This window comes from Hemiscyllium ocellatum, chromosome 21, assembly GCF_020745735.1.
Source record: "Hemiscyllium ocellatum isolate sHemOce1 chromosome 21, sHemOce1.pat.X.cur, whole genome shotgun sequence".
NCBI lineage: Eukaryota > Metazoa > Chordata > Chondrichthyes > Orectolobiformes > Hemiscylliidae > Hemiscyllium > Hemiscyllium ocellatum.
In genome coordinates, this window is record NC_083421.1 from 37,143,248 (window position 1) to 37,162,344 (window position 19,097).

A 19,097-nucleotide genomic window follows, 5' to 3' on the forward strand; every position below is an offset into this window, starting at 1 on the left:
TGAAACTGACTGAGTAAGTGAATCAGTTATGCCCTCTGTCTTGGAACATATTAACTAGCTAACTTAGCGTGACTAAGTATTTACTGCAACTTGCAATAGTTTTCTGGAATTATGTGATTCAGGGAGTTAAGTGAAGGAAGCTAAAGAGGAGTTCCCTTGCTTTTCCTATTCCTGTTTGTTTTCATCCCGAGGAACTGACTCTTCTTTTGCCACAGGAGTAGAGACTTGTTCAAAGTTTGAGCACATCTCAGGAGGCTTTATAGCATTGAGGACGTCACAAAGAAAGGTAGTGAAATATCAGCAAATAAGTTTCCTAGCTCGGTGAACATACCCACAACAACTGCAGAGGCTTGTGACTTGGTATCTGATTAACATTTCTCTTCCTATGGTTCAATATAATATAGCAGCTGGTGACACAGTTAATAAAGTGCATAAACACATGAGTAAATATATAATTTAGTAAAATAATTAAGTAGTTCCTGTGAACAGATTACGGATTGAAGGACAGTTGATGAATCATAGCTGTGGCATGTCAGATTTCTTGGATGTTAGTTTGGCCCAAAGCAAACGTGGCTGCACCAATTATTTAAAGTTCCAGCAGCTTCAGCTCAGATTTCATGAGCTGGAGGCCGAACTACAGACATTGTGTATCATGGAGAGGAAAAGTTACCTTGATTCTTTCTACTGGGGATAGTCACACCTCTAAGGGTTGAGTCATCTGATTTGGTCAGTGTTCAGGGACCAGAAAGTGTGACTGCAACTGAGGCAATAAGTGGACCCAGAGTGCGTGGGCACTGGAGTCTAAGCCTTTGCAATTGCCCAAAACATTTGAGGTTATTTAATCTTGTATGGATGAGAGAGAGAAGGCTGTAGGGTAGATGAGCATGACACTGTAGTAAATGAAGTTATTCAAGAAGGGGTAGTTTGAAAGTATAGTGTTAGTAGGGACCTATGGTCAGTTGAATAGGCACTATTCTCTGCAGCAAAATGCACGAGTCCAGGCACTTTGTTGTCAGCCCAGTGTCAAGGTTCAGGACATTTGCTGAGGGCTACAGAGGAACTTGTGGTGGGAGAGGGAAAATCCAATTGTGATGATCCAAGTAGGCACCAATGACATTGGCAGGGCATAGTCAGTATGAGGAGATATGTACCCGATTCAGAAGCAGAACCTCAAAGTCCTAATTTCTGGATTATCACCTGAGCCAGACATAAATTGGCACAGGGCCAATCTGATCAGAGAGATGAATGTAGGGTTGAAAGACAGTTGTAGAAGATGGGGATCATGATTTGTGAAACACTGGCAACAATAATGAAGAAGTAGGATCTGTACCAAACGAACTGTCTCCACATGAACAGAGGCTGGTGTTCTTGCCAACTCCATAAGTGGGGTAGTAGAGAGCATTTTAAACTAAATAGTGGGGACAAGATATCAAATTGTGGAAGATGCAGTAAACTCAAGAGTGGAGTCAAGTCTAAAGAAAAAGGTTTTTGGACAGGAAATGATAAGCAGATCATGATGAGCAGGCACAGGATATAAATCTAGGATACAACTAACAGATAAGTCTAGAGGTTTAAAAAGAGAAAAAGATAGAATTAAAGGCTCTGTATTTGAATGTATGTAACATTCAAAACAAAACAGATTAACTGAGAATGCAAACATAAATTAATAGTTCTGATGAAGAGCCACTGGACTTAAAATTTTCGTTCTGCTTTCCTCCCACAGATGCTGCCAGATCTGCTGAGTTTCTTCAGCAATTTCTGTTTTTGTTTAAATTAATAGATTTGACCGGGTAGCCATTATACAGATATGGCTGCAAGGTAACATGGATTGGGATCTGAATCATGAAGCGTGCAGGACATTTAGGAATGAGGGGAAACCAGGAAAAGGTAGAAGCTGTGACTCTGTGAGTTAATGATGGTATAAGTGCAATAGACAGGGATGACCATACAGGTTCAAGAAACTATAATTTGGAAACAGTTTAGGTTGGGATGAATAATGATAAAAGCAAGTCATCACTTGCAGGAGATGTGTACAGGTCCTTAATAATAATCACATGACAGAATGGAGCAAAAGAAAAGAAATAATGAGATCTTGTCAGAAAGGCATAGGCTAACCGTGGGAGATTTTAATGCATATATCAACTGGGAAAATGAGATGGGCGAAAGTACTTTGATGAAGAATTCATAGAATATCTTCAGGATAGCTTCTTAGAGCAGCAAGTCTGGAGCTGATCAGAGAGCAGACTCTACTCAACCTGGTATTGTGAAATAAGATAGGATTAATTAATTGTATCATATTGAATGGGTCACGAGGTAGCAGTGACATTCTATGATTGAATTTTACATTCAGTTTGAGGGAGAAAAAATTGGGTCCAAGACTATGGTTTAATTTCATTGAGGACGATCATAAGGGCATGAAAGCAGATGTGGCTAAAGTGAATTGGCAACGTAAGTTAAAGGATACATCAATAAAGATTCAGTGGCAGACATTTACGGGGATTATTCAGAACATACAAGTAGATATATTTCTACGCGTAAGAAAAAATCCAAGTGATAGACTCACCATCGTGGTTAACAAGAAATTTTAAAGATGGTATAAGACTGAGAGAGAAACTACATAATTATGCGAATGCAGTTCACATGTCAGAAAACTAGACAGAATATTAAGATAGAAAAGGAAGGCCAAAAATTCACAAATAAGTAAAATAAATAGTGTGAAAGAAAGCAAGGTAGAACTAAAAAGAAGATGGTGAGAGATCCTAAAAACATAAAAAGAAGAAACGAGTTAATAAGGTGAGTATTGGTCCTGTAAGACCAATGAGACTTGAGAATTAGTAATGGAAATGAAGGAAATTGCAGATGAATTGAACAGGTATTTTATGTCAGTCTTCACTATAAGGATACAAATAAGTTGGGTGGGTGGCTAATTTGCAATGCAGAGTGATTCTAACAGCATGGTTTGAAGTGTTGTTACAATTATCTAAGGTTTTGATGAGACCACACCCAGAATATTGTGTCAAGTCTTGGACTCCTTACTTGAGGAAGGATGGAGACAGTTCAGAAGACGTTCACCAGGTTGATTCCAAGAATAAAAAGGGTGTTGTACAAGGAGCGGATGTATAATTTGGGCTTGTACTCGCTGGAGTTTGGAAGAATGAGTGGGGATCTGATTGAAGTATATAACATCTTAAAGGTGATTGATAAGATGGACATTGAATAGATGGTCCCCCTTTGTGGGACTGCCTCAAACAAGAAGTTGTGAATATAGAGTGAGAGGATGTAGGCTCAAAACTGAAATGAAGAGAAATTACTCCTCTCAGAGGGATGTGAGTCTGTGGAACCCATTGCCCTAGAGTGCAATGGAGGCAGAATCAATCAACAAATTCAAGAAGGAAATAGATATAAGCAGGATAAAGAGCGATGGGGAGCAGGCAGCAAAGTGGAGTTGAGACCAGGGTAAGATCAGCCATGATCATGTTAAATGGCAGAGCAGGATCAAAGGGCTGAATTTCCTACTCCCATTCCTAATTCTTATGTTTCTATGATTTCAATTCCTGTGCTGGCTGAAGTTACCATGAAGGACACACATTCTTAAATTCTCCTTTCACCTGAGGCATGGTGATCTGAGGTTAAGTCACCACAAGTCATCTCTCTCTGATGAGACAGCAGCCCTATGGTGATGTTGTCTTACTTTATATGCTGTGGATTTCTAGAAACCATTTCAAAGGTGCTACATCAAACGTTATTGGAGAAAATATTAGCTCATGCTGTAGTGGGTAGCATTTGGCATAGATAGAAGATTTGCTTGCTAACTAGAAACAGAGAATTGGAATGAAGGTCTTTTTCAGGTTGGCAAGATGTAACACGTGGTGCGCCATTACTAGGATCTTAATTGTTTACAATGTACATCAATGATTTGGATGAAGGAACAGAACTCGATTATCAAATTTGCTGGTGACATAAAAAAGTAGGTGTGAAAGTCAGTTGTGGAAGATCTTAAGCAGGCTACAAAAGTGGAGTTGAGGATTATCAGATCAGCCATGATCACATCGAATAGTGGAACAGATATGATGAATCAGATAATGACTTCTGATCTGACGTCTTTATGGTCTATGGCCATGTGAACATAGAATACAATAGTGGGTGGCGGGTTACGATGAACATATAAAGTGCACTAATTAGATCTTAGTGCAGCGTCCACTTCTGGGAATGACACCTTGGGAAGGACATGAATATATTTGGAGAGTGCAGAAGGAGTTAATGAGAATTCTTCCAAGGATGAGAAACTTCAGTTATGAATGTAGACTGGAGAAGTTGTGACTGTGCTCATTGGAGATGACAAGGCTAAGAGGTCTGATAGATGTCTTAAAAATCATAAAGTGCCTGGGTAGAGTAAATAGGAAGCAACTGTTCCCACTTGTGAGAACATTGGGAACAGGCTTTAAAGTATTTTGCAAAAGAGGCAAATGCATGCGTGGTGATAAATATCTTTCTTTCATACAGTAAGTAGTACAATATGGAATGTACCACTTGGAAGTGTGGTGGAAGCAAGTTTAAATGAGACATTCCAATCGGGTATAAGATGATGATTTCCAAAAGATCCATCAAGGTTATGGGAAAAAAGATAGGAGATTGGTACTAATTCAGATACAATGGGCTGAATTGTCCCTTCTGCATCGAAACTGTGAAAGGTCCATCACAGAATAGATTGAAGAAGGACAGAGGAGATACCAGAAGGAAAGTAAGACCATCTAGTGATGGGAATGAGTGATGTGCATTGTAGAAGCATGGATGGAGGGTGAATTAATCAAATGAGACATTCACATGCAAACCCCCAAACAATATTTTCAGTTACCATCCCAATCTAATAAGGTAACTCAATAGAGTTGATTTTGCAGCATCTTTCATGAACTCAGGAAATTCCAAAGCAATGAACCACTTTGGAGCATAGTTTCAGTTAAATGGAGGAAATTTGCATCTTGCAAATGCTATAGCAATGGGAAATATCATTCCCTGAAAGACAGCAAGAACAACAACTCACAACTTCTCCAGTCTCCATTCATAACTGAAGTTTCTCATCCTTGGAACAATTCTCATTAACTGCTTCTGCACTCAAACAGATACGGTTTTGCTGGTGGAGAAGAGGAAGGGCATGAATCACACAGGGCGTGTGTTCAAACTCAGCAAGGCCATTTAAACTGAGGGCTGAGTTTCAAATAGACCCAATTTTTGCTGTTGCGAACACCTTAACTCGTGGTAAAAGTGAAAAAGTAATTAAATAGATGCAAACACACTTGCAAGTCTGTTTAATGATCTTGAACTGCAATTTTTCTTCAATCCCCACTGCTTAAACATGAAAAAATATCAGGTTGTGTTTTCAGTGAAATTTAACTGAAACCCGATGCTGGGCTCCTTTGATTGACAGGCCAACTGGTATTGATTCAAAAGCAATTATAATCTGGTTGTGAAGTTTCAATTGACAATATTACCTCATTATGAATAATTTGTCAAGTTTCAAAAGCTCCAATTATTTCAGCAGGAGGATCTACAATCATGGTTTGATTGACAGTTTCAATAGACCATTAAAGGATTAGCTATCTGTGGACTAGAAACTGAATGCAAGTTTGCTTGTTTTTATCAGAAATTAATTACAGAGAGGGCTTGTTCAAATTCCTTGCCAGGATTGGTTGTCCTGCGAGACTCCTCAGGCTAGTTTGATCAGTCTACACAGACATGAAGGGTGTCGTTCAGTTTGATGGTTCTTCAGTCGCCTTCAGCGGTGTGAAGCAGGGCTGTGTGCTACCCCCACCCTGTTCAGCATCTTCTTTGCAGTCATGCTGAAGCGCACCTTTGGAACATCAACTGACAGTGTCTACCTCCTCACCAGATTGGACACCCGGCTGTTCAGTCTGTTCGGGCTGAGGGCAAACACCAAGGTTCATGACGTACTCATTGGGGACATGTTTGCAGATGATGCTCTGGCAAAACAATCGGAAGAGCAACTGCAATGCCTCATGCACAGCTTCTCAAGAGACTGCCAGGACTTCAGCTGACCATCGCCCTGAAGAAGACCAAAGTTTTGGGTCAAGGTGTTGAGCACCCCACGCCATTACCATCAACAACTACGAGCTGAAGGTAGTTCTCAAGTTTACATAGCTTGGCTCCACCTTCACGGACAGTCTATCCCTATACTCTGGGATCAACAGGCGGATCAGACAAAGCAGCATCTACATTTGTCAGGCTGACGAAGTGAGTCTGGGAGAATAGAAAGCTGACGACACACACTATGGTTGATGTCTACAGGGCCTGCATCCTCAGCACACTGCTTTATGGCAGTAAGACCTGGAGCCTCTACTCCAAACAAGACCAGGGGGTCTCAACGCCTTCCACCTTCGCAGCCTGCGACGCATCCTGGACATCAAGTGGACTGGCCAAATGATCAAGAATGAGGTCCTGGCCCACGCTCAGATATCCAACCTCTTCACCCTGCCCCAACACCAGCTCCACAGGCTGGGACTGGCCTGTACCCAGACGCCCAGCCTCTTCACCCTGCTCCAACAACACTAGCTCCACAGGCTGGGCTTGGCCTGCACCCAGGTACCCAGCCTCTTCATCCTGCTCCAACACCAGCTCCACAGGCTGGGACTGGCCTGTACCCAGTTATCCAGCCTCTTCACCCTGCTCCAACACCAGCTCCACAGGCTGGGCCTGGCCTGCACCCAGATACACAGCCTCTTCACCCTGCTCCAACAACACCAGCTCCACAGGTTGGGCCTGGCCTGCACCCAGATACCCAGCCTCTTCACCCTGCTCCAACAACACCGTCTCTGCTGGCTGGGCCACATATACCACATATCAGACAGGAGGATCCTGAAAGACCTGCTGTACGGGGAATTGACCACCGGCAAGAGAGCACAAGGGTGGCCCCATCTTCGTTTCAAAGATATCTGCAAGAGAGACCTGAAGTCACTGAACATGAATGTTGAGAGGATATTGCAAGCGATAGCTCTCACTGGAGGCTGGAAGTACACAGACCTCTAAATCGTGGAGAAGAGAAGCTGAGGCTTGCTGCTGAAGAAAAGCGGACCCGTTGATCAAACAGCACCAAGACAACCTTCAAGTGCAGTCACTGCAGCAGAGACTGCCACTCCCATGTGGGCCTCTCCAGCCGCAACAGACGTTGCTCTACCAACAAAGATTGAAGCAAGACATCCCAAGCGCAGATCCATGGTCTTGGGAGATTAACAGATGCCACCACAATTACATTGGATTCAATTTTGTTTCATTATGAAGGATAGGTGACTGACAGCTTATTTGATAGTTAGAAGTTGTTTTTTAACCGTCTCCATATGGCTTCTGAGGTGTGTCCATTGTGGTTAATGGCACGTGCCTATGGAGAGGGAAAGGGAGCCATAAGGCTCCATGGGGACATGGTGCATGTGGAAGCATGGAAGGAGCTGGGGACATGAAAGGGTCAAAGAGGGTGGCAAGTGTAACTAAAAGGATATGAGAGATGATGAGCTTCTAAAACAGTTCAGACAAAGTCTCAGAGACTGAGGAGTCAATTTCGAACTAGCCTACCTTGATACTCACTTGAACCTTAGTTACGCAAGATCTGCTTCTGGACTAATGGGCCCAACCCAATCCCACTCTCCAAACAGAGAGAAAGTTAGATGTAATAAGACACTTTAAACTAAGGAAGGTCTTTCAGGTTGGGGAATTCTCGGACTCAAGTTATCTATGTCAATAGTGAAAATCTAGTCCAAAGTGTCAACTTGCCACTAAATGGCATATCTTGTTTCTAATTTACTCAATATGCAGTCTTTTCACAGTGATAGCCAAGGTGATGGATGTTGTGCTAGTGACTTACAATGTAGTTTTTTTCAGGGATCTCTGTTTGATACAGAAATTGGTATACTATTAAATAAATTAACCTCACAATCATTTTTGGAAATGTATTTGAAAGGAGTCAGGAACAGATCAAAATTGTAAAAGGCAGGAGGAGACTTTCTGGCAGATAAAGAATGAAAAATCTACAGAGGAATTATCATTTTTAAAAATGAATCAATGTAACTCTGTTACCTGGTGGCAGCCATGAACTTTCATCATTGATACATATTTGTTCTTCCTTTTAATTGAAATTGTTTCATTCAAATTGTTTGGCAATTGAAACTGTGTCAGAAAAAAGCCATCTGTACTGTCACAATAAAGTAACTTAATTTTAACAACTGGAATTACTCAGCATTAAAGCATATATCAGGTAGAAATTCTATATTGAGAGAGTGTTTCATATTTAAAATGACCTTAGAGCTGAGATAAGAATATCAAAAACCTGAGGTACATTTAAATATTTCAATTACCAAATAGTGTCTTTTAAAGGACAAAGGACAATGCAAAGACTTATATCACTTTGAAAGTTAAAGGTATCAATGATATTTAATTATGGAGTGTAAGCAAATGTTCTGTTGAACCACAGATACTGTGATAATGGATTTGAAATGACTTGCTCTTGCTTGTTGCCTGCTTTGATTAGATTAGGTTACTTACAGTGAGGAAACAGGCCCTTCGGCCCAACAAGTCCACACCGACCCGCCGAAGCGCCACCCACCCATACCCCTACATTTACCCCTTACTTAACACTACTGGCAATTTAGCATGGCCAATTCACCTGACCCGCACATCTTTGTGACTGTGGGAGGAAACCGGAGCACCCGGAGGAAACCCACGCAGACACGGGGAGAACGTGCAAACTCCACACAGTCGGTCACCTGAGGTGGGAATTGAACCCAGGTCCCTGGCGCTGTGAGGCAGCAGTGCTAACCACTGTGCCACCGTGCCGCCCCTTGAGTAAAGTTTTTGTTTGAAACATGTCTTTACTCATTCATTAAAAAAATATTGTCAAGTATAGCCCACCATCGGTTGCCCTTAAAACATTATGGTATATTTTTTTTAGCAACCAATGTTCCTGTAGTTGTGTGAGCCAGCTAATTCCAAAAGGATTTTGATGAATCTACTCCAAGAGAAGAAGACTATAGGTTGTGTGACTTGAAGGAGGATTTATCATTGAAATTGTGCACATGTCCTTCTCAGTGAATCAAGAAATGAGACAGTACAGGTGGTGTTAATTTGATCCATCATTCCTGTGCCAACGATTTGCAAGTGCAATTTAATAAACACTGTTCTTAAAGACACAGCAGATTTCACAGTGTCTGTGGAGACAGATGCAGAGTTAAAATTTTGAATGGAATGTGACTAAAGATAATATAAATACTGCAGCTGACTGGCCTGTGCAGACATGAGCACAAAAAATTTGGTAAACTCTTAAGCAAGTTTCAAGAACCATTCATATCAAACTCACAACATTTAATAAGTCTAGAGGCAGTCGTAGAAGTTCCTCTAAACTTAACTGGCAGTCCAACACGCATTTATTTTATGGACATCCATGTTGGTATCTTATTAGACTCTTCAGTCACGCGATGATCAACAGAAGACAATTAAATTATTTACAACTTGGATACACTCAAATAACAAGGGGTATACTATTACTGACTGAGCATGAATGAGTGTGTCATTTCTTTTCCCGTTAACATTGCAAATGTTTTCGCAAGTATAATGCAGAAACGTCAAAATAATCTTTCTTACACAAATAACACAAACAGCCTTCGGTGAGCAAACTTAAGTGTCCTATAATTCACTATTTTCTCCAGCACGGAAGATCCTTTTTGTTTCAAGCTTTAGCTATTTAACTTTCACTTTGTCAAAAGTAGAAATTGGGTCACATTTGAAGCTAACTTTACCCATAAACGATAGTAGATTAGATTAGATTAGATTACTTAAAGTGTGGAAATGTCCTAGTTATAGGTTTTTCATAGGTTTTCAGATTGTTGCTACCTCTGATACAAAAGCCAGCATTATGATTCTGGATATATGGTAGGATCTGTGTTATTGTCAGAGGATGGGTAACTACTACCTGTGACTGAAATTTAGCTCACAGATGTCCATTCGTGTACACAAATCTCTGATTACCATGGCTCTTCTTTAGGTAGCCTTAATGCAAAGATGAAAAACATTATTTTCTGTAGGTGAATATTCAGAATTCTCTAACACAGGGAATGGTAAAGGTTGGGTCATTGGATACATTCAAAGCTGAGATGGAGAGATTTTGAACCAAAGGGTTATGCAGAACAGGCAGAAAAGTGGAATTGATGTCATTATCAAATCAGTCACGATTTCATTGAGTGGCAAAGCATTGATGAGCAGCACAGCCAACAACTGTTCTTGTTCTTTTGCAATAGGTGATAGGTAGATTAAGTGAGCAAGCAGAAAATTGTCAGATGGAATATAATGTGGGAAAATGTGAACTTGTCCACTTTGGGAAGAAAATAATATGTTAAGTGGGAAGTCATCGCAAGCTCAGAAGCACTGATGGATTTGGATGCCCTGATAGTTGAATCACAAAATCTTGGTATGTACATGCAGCAAGTGATTAGAAAGATAACTAGAATGTTGTCATTTTTTGCAAAGGGAATGCTTACTGAAGTCATGATGTTTTACTATGTTTGTACAGGGCATTGGAGAGGTCACATCTGGAATACTATGTCTACTTTTGATGCCCTTTCTTTGAAAATATTAGTTTGCATGGAAGCAATCAGAGATTTCACACAACTGATTCCAGGGATGTCTTATGAGGAAAGATTAGATAGTTGGGCCTCTAGCCATTGGAGTTTAGAAGAATGAGAGTGTTCTTACTGAACCATAGAAGATCCTGAGGGGACCTGAAGGAATGGATGCTGAAAGGATGTTCCCCTTCTCGGGGAGGCTGGAACTGAGGAGACAGATTGAAAAATAATGAGTCTTCCATTTAAGGAAAGGAGAAATATTTTCTCAGTGGGTGGTCAGACTGTGCCATTCCCTTCTCTAGAAAACAGAAGAGAGTCGGTTGTTGCAGTTAAGTATGTAGTTGGGATGCTTGCTGTTCCTTTAAGAGCGTGAGATAGGTGACCCGGAACAGGAACTTTGGGTCAGTCTAGGACTAGCTGTGTAACTGTATTGATGTGTATAAATTGTTCCCTAGTTCAAGTGTTACTGGCCTACCTCATGGTCTATTTATAAATTGACTGTAAAATTAGTAATTGTCTTAAAAGCATTCAGTGTTATATTCTTGTCTGACAGGAGAATGAAAAGTGAGAGGGGGTAGACAGAAAGATAAAGGCCACAATCAGATCAGCCAAGGGACTGAATGATCTATGCCTGCACCTAATTCTTATTTTCTCAAATTCAGTCAGCCTCACTACAACTCTTACAAGTAATTTGAATACAGTATCTCACTGTTAAATGGGCCAGTGACCCTTAGTGTATACTAGATCATATATAACGAACAAATCCCTCAGCTGTTGTTTATGCTACATCATTGGTTATGCTGGTAACAAGGACAGGAACATTACACATGGTGCAGACAATGTAATATTCTGAGAAGATGGGTAAAAGGATTTGTCTTTTAAGATTTAATTACCTTACTACTGTAAACAGTGTTAAAGCACTAACTGGAAACCAATTGTTCATGGGTATTTACTGAGGTCAATTTACAATATTTTCATTTTTCTCTTGTTGGGGTACTTTGTCTGAACCTCACTATGTCTCAAGAAGACATAAATTAGATACTTATGTTTGCTGTTTGCTGTTGCTATTCAAAAATCTTTTGTGCTCCCAGTATTGACATAGACAGGTAGCTGTTAGCTGCAGTAGTTAAGTTCATCTACCGAGGGAGCATCAGGTCACGTCATGTAGTCCCTGACAATGAAGCAAACCACATATTATTTGTAAGGTAAAAACAATGACTGCAGATGCTAGAAACCAGATTCTGGATCCGTGGTGCTGGTAGGGCACAGCAGTTCAGGCAGCATTCAAAGTGCAGCGAAAGTGACGTTTCGGGCAAAAGCCCTTCATCAGGAATAAAGGCAGTGAGCCTGAAGCGTGGAGAGATAAGCTAGAGGAGGGTGGGGGTGGGGAGAAAATAGCATAGAGTTGCAGTGGGAGAGGACTCCCGGAGATTCTTGTAGAGAGAGGAGGAAAACTTCTTCAAGGCAGGCATCCTCGTAGCCAGTGTGCTCTCAGAGGTTTCTGTGTACAGTTATGGAAAGAAGAACAACAAAATGGCAATGTTACTTAAGGATTCTGTACCAATAGCTGTGAACACTCTTACTCCATGTTTATGAGAGCTGGAAAACATACTTCTCACCGCATCAGGAAACAAGATCATTTCTACCCAAGTTGCCTTAGAAAGATCATGATTTGATCATGCATAAGACTCTGAATTCTGAGGAGCCCAAAAGACCAAAAGGAATCGGCGCAGAGACAACTTTATTAAAAGGCGTCACTAATAAATAAAACAGAAAGTTCTGGGAAAACTCAGCAGGAGTGACAGCATCTGTGCAGAGAAAAAATAAGGTTAACATTTGGCATCTTCAGAACTTAGTCCAAATGCCTGATTCTCGAATAACTATGAAGGTTGGGTAATCCAAGGTGGAGGACGGGAAAAATTTCTGGCTGCAACAACTGCTCTTTTTTAAAGGTATTTTAGTTGCTGGAGGTGATTTCCTTGAATTTTGGAGCCGCAATTACTGTTGCATTGTTTTGGAACTTTGGGGAAAAAAAGTCAAAACAACAGCAGTTTCAAAAGGGAGAAGAACAGACAAAGGAAGCACATGGTGAGGTCAGTGCAGGAGAGAAAGAGAGAGCGAGAAGGGAGAGAGAGAGAAAAAAACTGACACCACAGTGAACATGCACAGTTACTGCTTTTGCTGTTTGAATTCATGCATCGCTGGGCATTGGAGTACGTCTGAGAAAATTAACAAACAGTGAAATTCACAACTAATCTTGGAGGAACTTGTCTGGAAGAGGTCTCAGCACAAAAGCAGATAAGTGAATAGTAAGTGAGGCCTGCAGAAAGTCTGCAGTAGTGAGTAGAGTGAGTTCTTTCTTGATTATATGACCTGTATGGAATGAGCTGCCAGAGGAAGTGGTGAAGGCTGGTACAATTGCAATATTATAAAGGCATTTGGATGGTATATTGAATAGGAAGGGATATGGGCCGGGTGCTGGCAGGTAGAACTAGATGGGTTGGCATAACTGGTCGGCATGGACTGGTTGGACCAAAGGGTCTGTTTCCATGCTGTACATCTCTATGACTCTATTCTAAAGTGAGGTGATTTATTTTGTTCATTCATGGGATGAAGATGTCAGTGGCAAGGCCAGCATTTATTGCCCATCCCTAATTGCCCAGAGGGCAGTTAAGAGTCAACCACATTGCTGTGGGTCTGGAGTCACATGTAGGCCAAACCAGATAAGGATGGCAAATTTCTTTCCCTGAAATTAGTGAACCAGGTGGGTTTTTCCAACAATTGACAATGGACTCATGGTTATCGTTAGAGATTTAATTCCAGATTTTTTTGTTGAATTCAAATTCCACCATCTGCTGAAGCATGATTCAAACCTAAGTCCTCAGAACATGACCTGGGTGTCTGAATTGACAGTCCAGCGATAATGCCATGAGGCCATCGCCCCTCCTTGATGTTTAATAAATATTCTTGTTGAGGTCAGTTCAAAGGACATAAAGACTGTCTAAAGAACAACATTTAAAACAAAAAAATGTGGCATTTCAGCTGGAAGCTTAGAGCACAATACTTATGACAATGAAAAGTGGCAAAAGTGGCTGACAAAGCTTGAACTAAATTGCATCTTGCTAACTGTGGAAAAGGAAGCCCAAAGGAAATCAAGAAATGATCAGTCCTCAGGTTAATCTGACATTCAATGTTCTGTATCTGGAAAAGAAGCATTCCTCGTGAATTAGACTTTACAGTCATAAGAGTGCACAATGTTGATTAAATTGATGATGAATCATAGGCTATCATCGAAAATGCTGGACAAACCATTATTGTGCTGTCAAGTTCAATTTCATTGAACCATATTACTCAGCACTATAAGCCTTGCAAAAGACTTTTGAATATCAAAATTAATAAAAACCTTTTTTGTATTAAACCAAAAAGCATAATTAATATAATGCACACTGAATAATGCTACAATCCAGAAAAATAACCTGTCCCACACACTTTATTTTCTAATGATGAAAAGCCATATGACAAAGCTCAACCCACAAAATGAAGATTGAATATTAGATACCAACACAAAGCAGACAGCGAACTGCAGAAAATATGGATTATCATGAGAAAGGAAATTAATGCAGAGACAGAAGCTGAATAGGTGCAAGATTTTGTCTATATTTAGTATCACACACAAAATGAACCTCAAATTATGCTGATTTGATGTTTCAATTAACTTCAAATCCAAAACCAGTCAATCATTCTAAAAGTGAATTTAGCTTTAATTGCTACATTTGATAATTTCCTCCTTGAGATGAACACTACTGCTAGTAAGCTGCTGTTCTGCTATGATTTATTGCTCTATTTGCCTAAAATCAAATCTTAGCCCTGATATAGGTCTTTACAGTCAGCCCTGGCATGTTTAGATTCACCTTTCATTCAACTAGAGAGACACTCACCCACAATGCTGAGAATTACTCTGAAATCTGCTGGTCTGAAAATCAAATGGAAAATCTCTGAAAGACTCAGCAGGTTTGACAACACCCAGAGAGGGAGGATCAAAGTTGAGATTTTGGGTCGATGAACCTTTGTCAGAACTTGTAGTAAGAGCATTGAGTTAACATTTCTGCTTGATGACCCTTCATCAGAAATGGAAGAACTACTGAGTATTTGTTTTAGTATTTTGTGCTTTCATTTCACGTATAATAACATCCACAGCATTCTGCTCTGAAAGTCAAAACTTGGTTCTATTAAGTTAAACATATATATCTTGTCCTTGTTATTATAAATATAATTCCCAACATTTCCTGATTTCAGCAGCTTTGCCTCAATCTACTAATGCAAAAGCAAAATATTGTGGGAGCTGGAAATCTGAAAAAAACTAGAAATTGCTGGAGAAACTCAACAGATCTGGCAGCACCTGTGAAAAGAGAAGAGTTAATGTCTGGTATGACTTTTCTTCAGAACTCCAAATAATAGCCATATCATACTCAAAATGTTAACTTTGTTTCTCTCTCCACAGCTAAAAATCACATAGCACCAGGTTATAGTCCAACAGGTTTATTTGGAAGCACTAGCTTTCGACAACAACCTGGTGTTGTATGATTTTTAACTTTGTCCACCCCAGTCCAACACAGGCATCTCCACATCATCTTTCTCCACAGATAGAGTCATTGAGGTTTGTAGCATGGAAATAGGCCCTTCGGACCTACTTGCCCATGCTACCCAGTTTTCATAATCAAACTAATCCCATTCACCTGCATTTGGTTCCATATCACTTCATATCTATCTCATCCATGTAACTGTCGAAATGTTTCTTAAGTGACAAAATTGCACTTGCTTCCACCACTACCTCTGACAGCCCATTTCAGACACTCACCGCCCTCTGTATGAAAAAATTGCCCTTCTGTACCCTTGTGTGTATCTCCCCTGTCACCTTGAATCTTCGCCCTCTCGTTTTAGAGTCCCCTCCTATGGGGAAAAGCAGTTGGCTACCTACCTTATCTAATCCTGCCATGATTTTATAGAACTCTATAAGGTCACCCTCAGTCTCCTTCATTCCAAGGAAAAATGTCCCAACCTATCCAACCTCTCCCTATAACTCAAACCTGTTGCTGCCAGAGTTGTTGAGTTTCTCCAGGACTTTCTATGTTTGTCTCAATTGACTTTGTGAGAAAAAGAGCTGGGGGCGGGGGAGGGGGGGGGGGATGGATTCTGCTAATGGATTGGGTCAACACAAAATATCATGTCTCAAAGATTAGGATAGCTGATTACTAGAATGGTGATTTCATATTTTAAAAAATAAGAATAAATATCCGTTAAAGTGTTAGTTGACATTTGGGAATGACAGTAGATGATAAATGGGAGCAATTATCATTTCAAAAATCTAAAGACAAAGTATGAATGTGTCATGTTAATTCGTGAAAAAAAATCATATAAAAAGATTTAGTACATTAAACATTGCAAGATCTTCTTAAATTTGTGATGACTTTAAGGTAAATGTATGTTTTTAGTTCATTATTTTATCAGAACTTGCAGCGTTTATTCATGAAACTAGTCAGTAAAGTTGTTTCTGTTCTGGGGATATTTGGAATTAACTCTCAGAGTATCAGACTACTCATAGTTATCTGCTGACTGGCCATCGTTCTTTATTAGAGTAAGAAAGAAAATTACTGCAGGTTGGATATTGCAGCTGTTGTCTGCGTGTGTGTGTGTGTGCAAAAGTATTTCACCTGATTAAGAAATAGAATCATACTCAGCTGCAATGAAAATATGAACTTGAACTGTAACATGTTGAACTCATAGTCCTTAACAACCTACCTTCAGAATATGCACCAGTTACTGTGACACCAGTTAAGAACAGATAACTAATAACATTTCATCTTCCTTTATTACTTTTACGAATGTTGTTGGAAAATGTAAGGACAAACATAACCGTATTATTAGCTGTTTACAACATATTGCTAAAGACTACATTCAAGCACAAAATTGCCCTTAAGGTAAAGCTCTTTCCACTTACAATTGATGATTGATTCTACCAGGTCAAAGATCAACTACACCCAAATATGTCTTTCAGAAATCAGTTTCCCGTACTTAATCTGCATTCATGGTGTAGGCTTTGCGTCCAGCAGGGTATTTGTCCTTGTGGAAGCAATGCTTATGATAGCTCCCATAACATAAGGATTAGGCATGAGTAAGGAGCAATGAAAGAATCAATGGGAGGTTTTACAATGTCTGGGTTGCTATTCAGCTAATTGGTTACAAGTAGTAGCATGCTTTCGTCAGTGTGTCATACCTAAGGGGCCTCAGTTAAGATGGAGTCCAAGACTTATATCTTCAGATCATATGCTACAGTTATGATGATAATATGATGATATTTCAAGCAACTTGGTGGCTCAGTGGTTAGCATTGCTGCCTCTTAGTGCCAGGGACATGGGTTCGATTCCACCTTTGAGTGATGTCTGTGTCACTTGTGTGTACGTGGGTTTCCTCTCGCTGCTCCGGTTTCCTCCCACAATCCAAAGATATGCAGGTTAAGTGGATTAGCTAAGATAAATGTGGGATTACAGGAGTAGGGTGAGGAAGAAGGTGCTGAGTCTGGATGACTCTTCCAAGGGTTGGTTTGGACTTGACAGGTCAAATGGCTTCTTTCTTCACTGTAGGGATTCTATGAACATGTCTCATAAAGGTATACTGCATATTAACTGTGAGACATAACATGAGACTTACTAGTATAATTCTTCATGATGATAATGAGAGAGATATATGCTGTCCTCCTCCCTGCTAAAGTGGTGAATACACAATTTGGAGCTATGTCCATTGACTTCACTATGTTAATCCCTCTTGCGACATCGCACCTCCCCAACCCTGATGTTGTGATCTCTTGTGGTCCCACAACCCATCAAGAACTCTGTGTTCATAATTTACAATGCAATGTTTATAATTCGGTAAAATAACTAAATGAGCTCAACACTGTGCAAATAACATTTATTAGCTTTTGCCAACCTTTAATATTACAAATCCAACATTCATCTGAATTTTTGCAGACTGTTAATAGGCAGTTAAATGCCTCTTGTTACTGTATTTGAAACCCCAAAATCTAAAATTTTCCTTTATGAATGTTTTGCAGCTTTTGATACTCATTCACTACTTACAAGCTCCACAGACCAAAAAGTCACATTGGTTTGTCATACAGCTGGATGTAATAAAGACAGACTACTGCCACCTCATGGGCTGATCACAAACACAGATACTGACTGCGTTATCGCAAAGCATTTCAACATAAAAGTCTTCCTTTACACGCTCAGTTTTGTACATGCATTTTAAAAGCTCGATTACTTACTTTGTTTTCAACCTTCCAATCCATTTTCCCTCAGAATAAATGCTTTGATTATCTCTGAACACAAAGACATCCTTATTGCGTGAGATAAGTCATTCTAATTAAGTGGTTTCCTGTCGAGTGCTTATGGAGCTGCAAGGCCCAGCTCGTTGGGTGTTGTTCAGCCATGAATCCCAGGCCAGAAAAATCAATGGCATCTTTCACCAGTAATTTCAAGATCTCTGCAATCCTCTCGATCACATTCATGAAAAGCACAAAGGGGAAGGTAGAGTTGGGAGTGGTTGTGGGGAAAGAGGGTTACTTTTTTCAGATTTGACAATGAAAATAAATCTTGGGTTAATCTGTTGAGCTGCTTTGCATAAAACTAAACATTTAATTCCACATATTCTGTCAGCCATTATACTTTATCCTGAAATCCTTTTTGTCCCAGTACGTTGTATTCTAGAAATATTGCACAATATTTGTCAACGCTGAACCAGCATGGAAATATTAAAACCTTGCATTTGAAATGCATTGACTGAGCAATTATTGCTTTCAGCTATTTACACTGCATTATTCCTTAGAGGATATGAATTTCTGGAAATTACATGGACAGGGCTTGCAACACAATGGTGTGGATAAAACTTGGTGATTTCATGCCCACTGCTATTTTTGTGTCTGCATTGTTGCATTTTAGTTCAAATAAGTGTACGTGATTATACTGCATTCAAAAGCTGCTCTCATACATACAACGGCCAGATTTAAAGTTACATGCCTGATGAAATGGACTCAGGTTATCTGTATAATGGACTTAGTTATTGGAAATATTGAAATTCAGTGTAAGGCAAGAATGAAGGTAGGAACTGTTATTTTCTTATCAGAGACCTCTACTGACAGCATAATTATAAAATCACAAATACAGGAAGCTGACACAATTACTCGTTGTGATGGCACTAATAGATTAGATGCACCGAACTATTACCATCATCAAAATGTCAGTTCAACAATACAGAATTCACAGATCAATTGTCAGGGCAGGAACCTGAATTTACCTGATTAATATTATAGACTATATTGTTTGAAAGTACAAGAATGACATGATAAATTCTCCAGGCTACCAAAGAGATTGAGTTAACAAAGCGGAAGCTACAACCATTTAGTCATATTTAAAGTGTGTAGTA

The 19,097-nt window shown here is 39.9% G+C and overlaps 1 protein-coding gene across 1 annotated transcript in view; it reads right to left on the minus strand.

Moving 5' to 3' along the window:
• The window catches only part of LOC132825820 (histone-lysine N-methyltransferase EHMT1-like), a 190,521-nt gene extending 172,524 nt beyond the window's left edge, over nt 1-17,997 (minus strand). Inside the window, exon 1 of the mRNA XM_060841332.1 lies at nt 17,941-17,997. Within this exon, the coding sequence (XP_060697315.1) occupies nt 17,941-17,964 (24 nt within the window). The 5' untranslated portion in view covers nt 17,965-17,997. The remainder of the gene's footprint in view (nt 1-17,940) is intronic.
• Between the last annotated feature and the right edge of the window lie 1,100 nt (nt 17,998-19,097).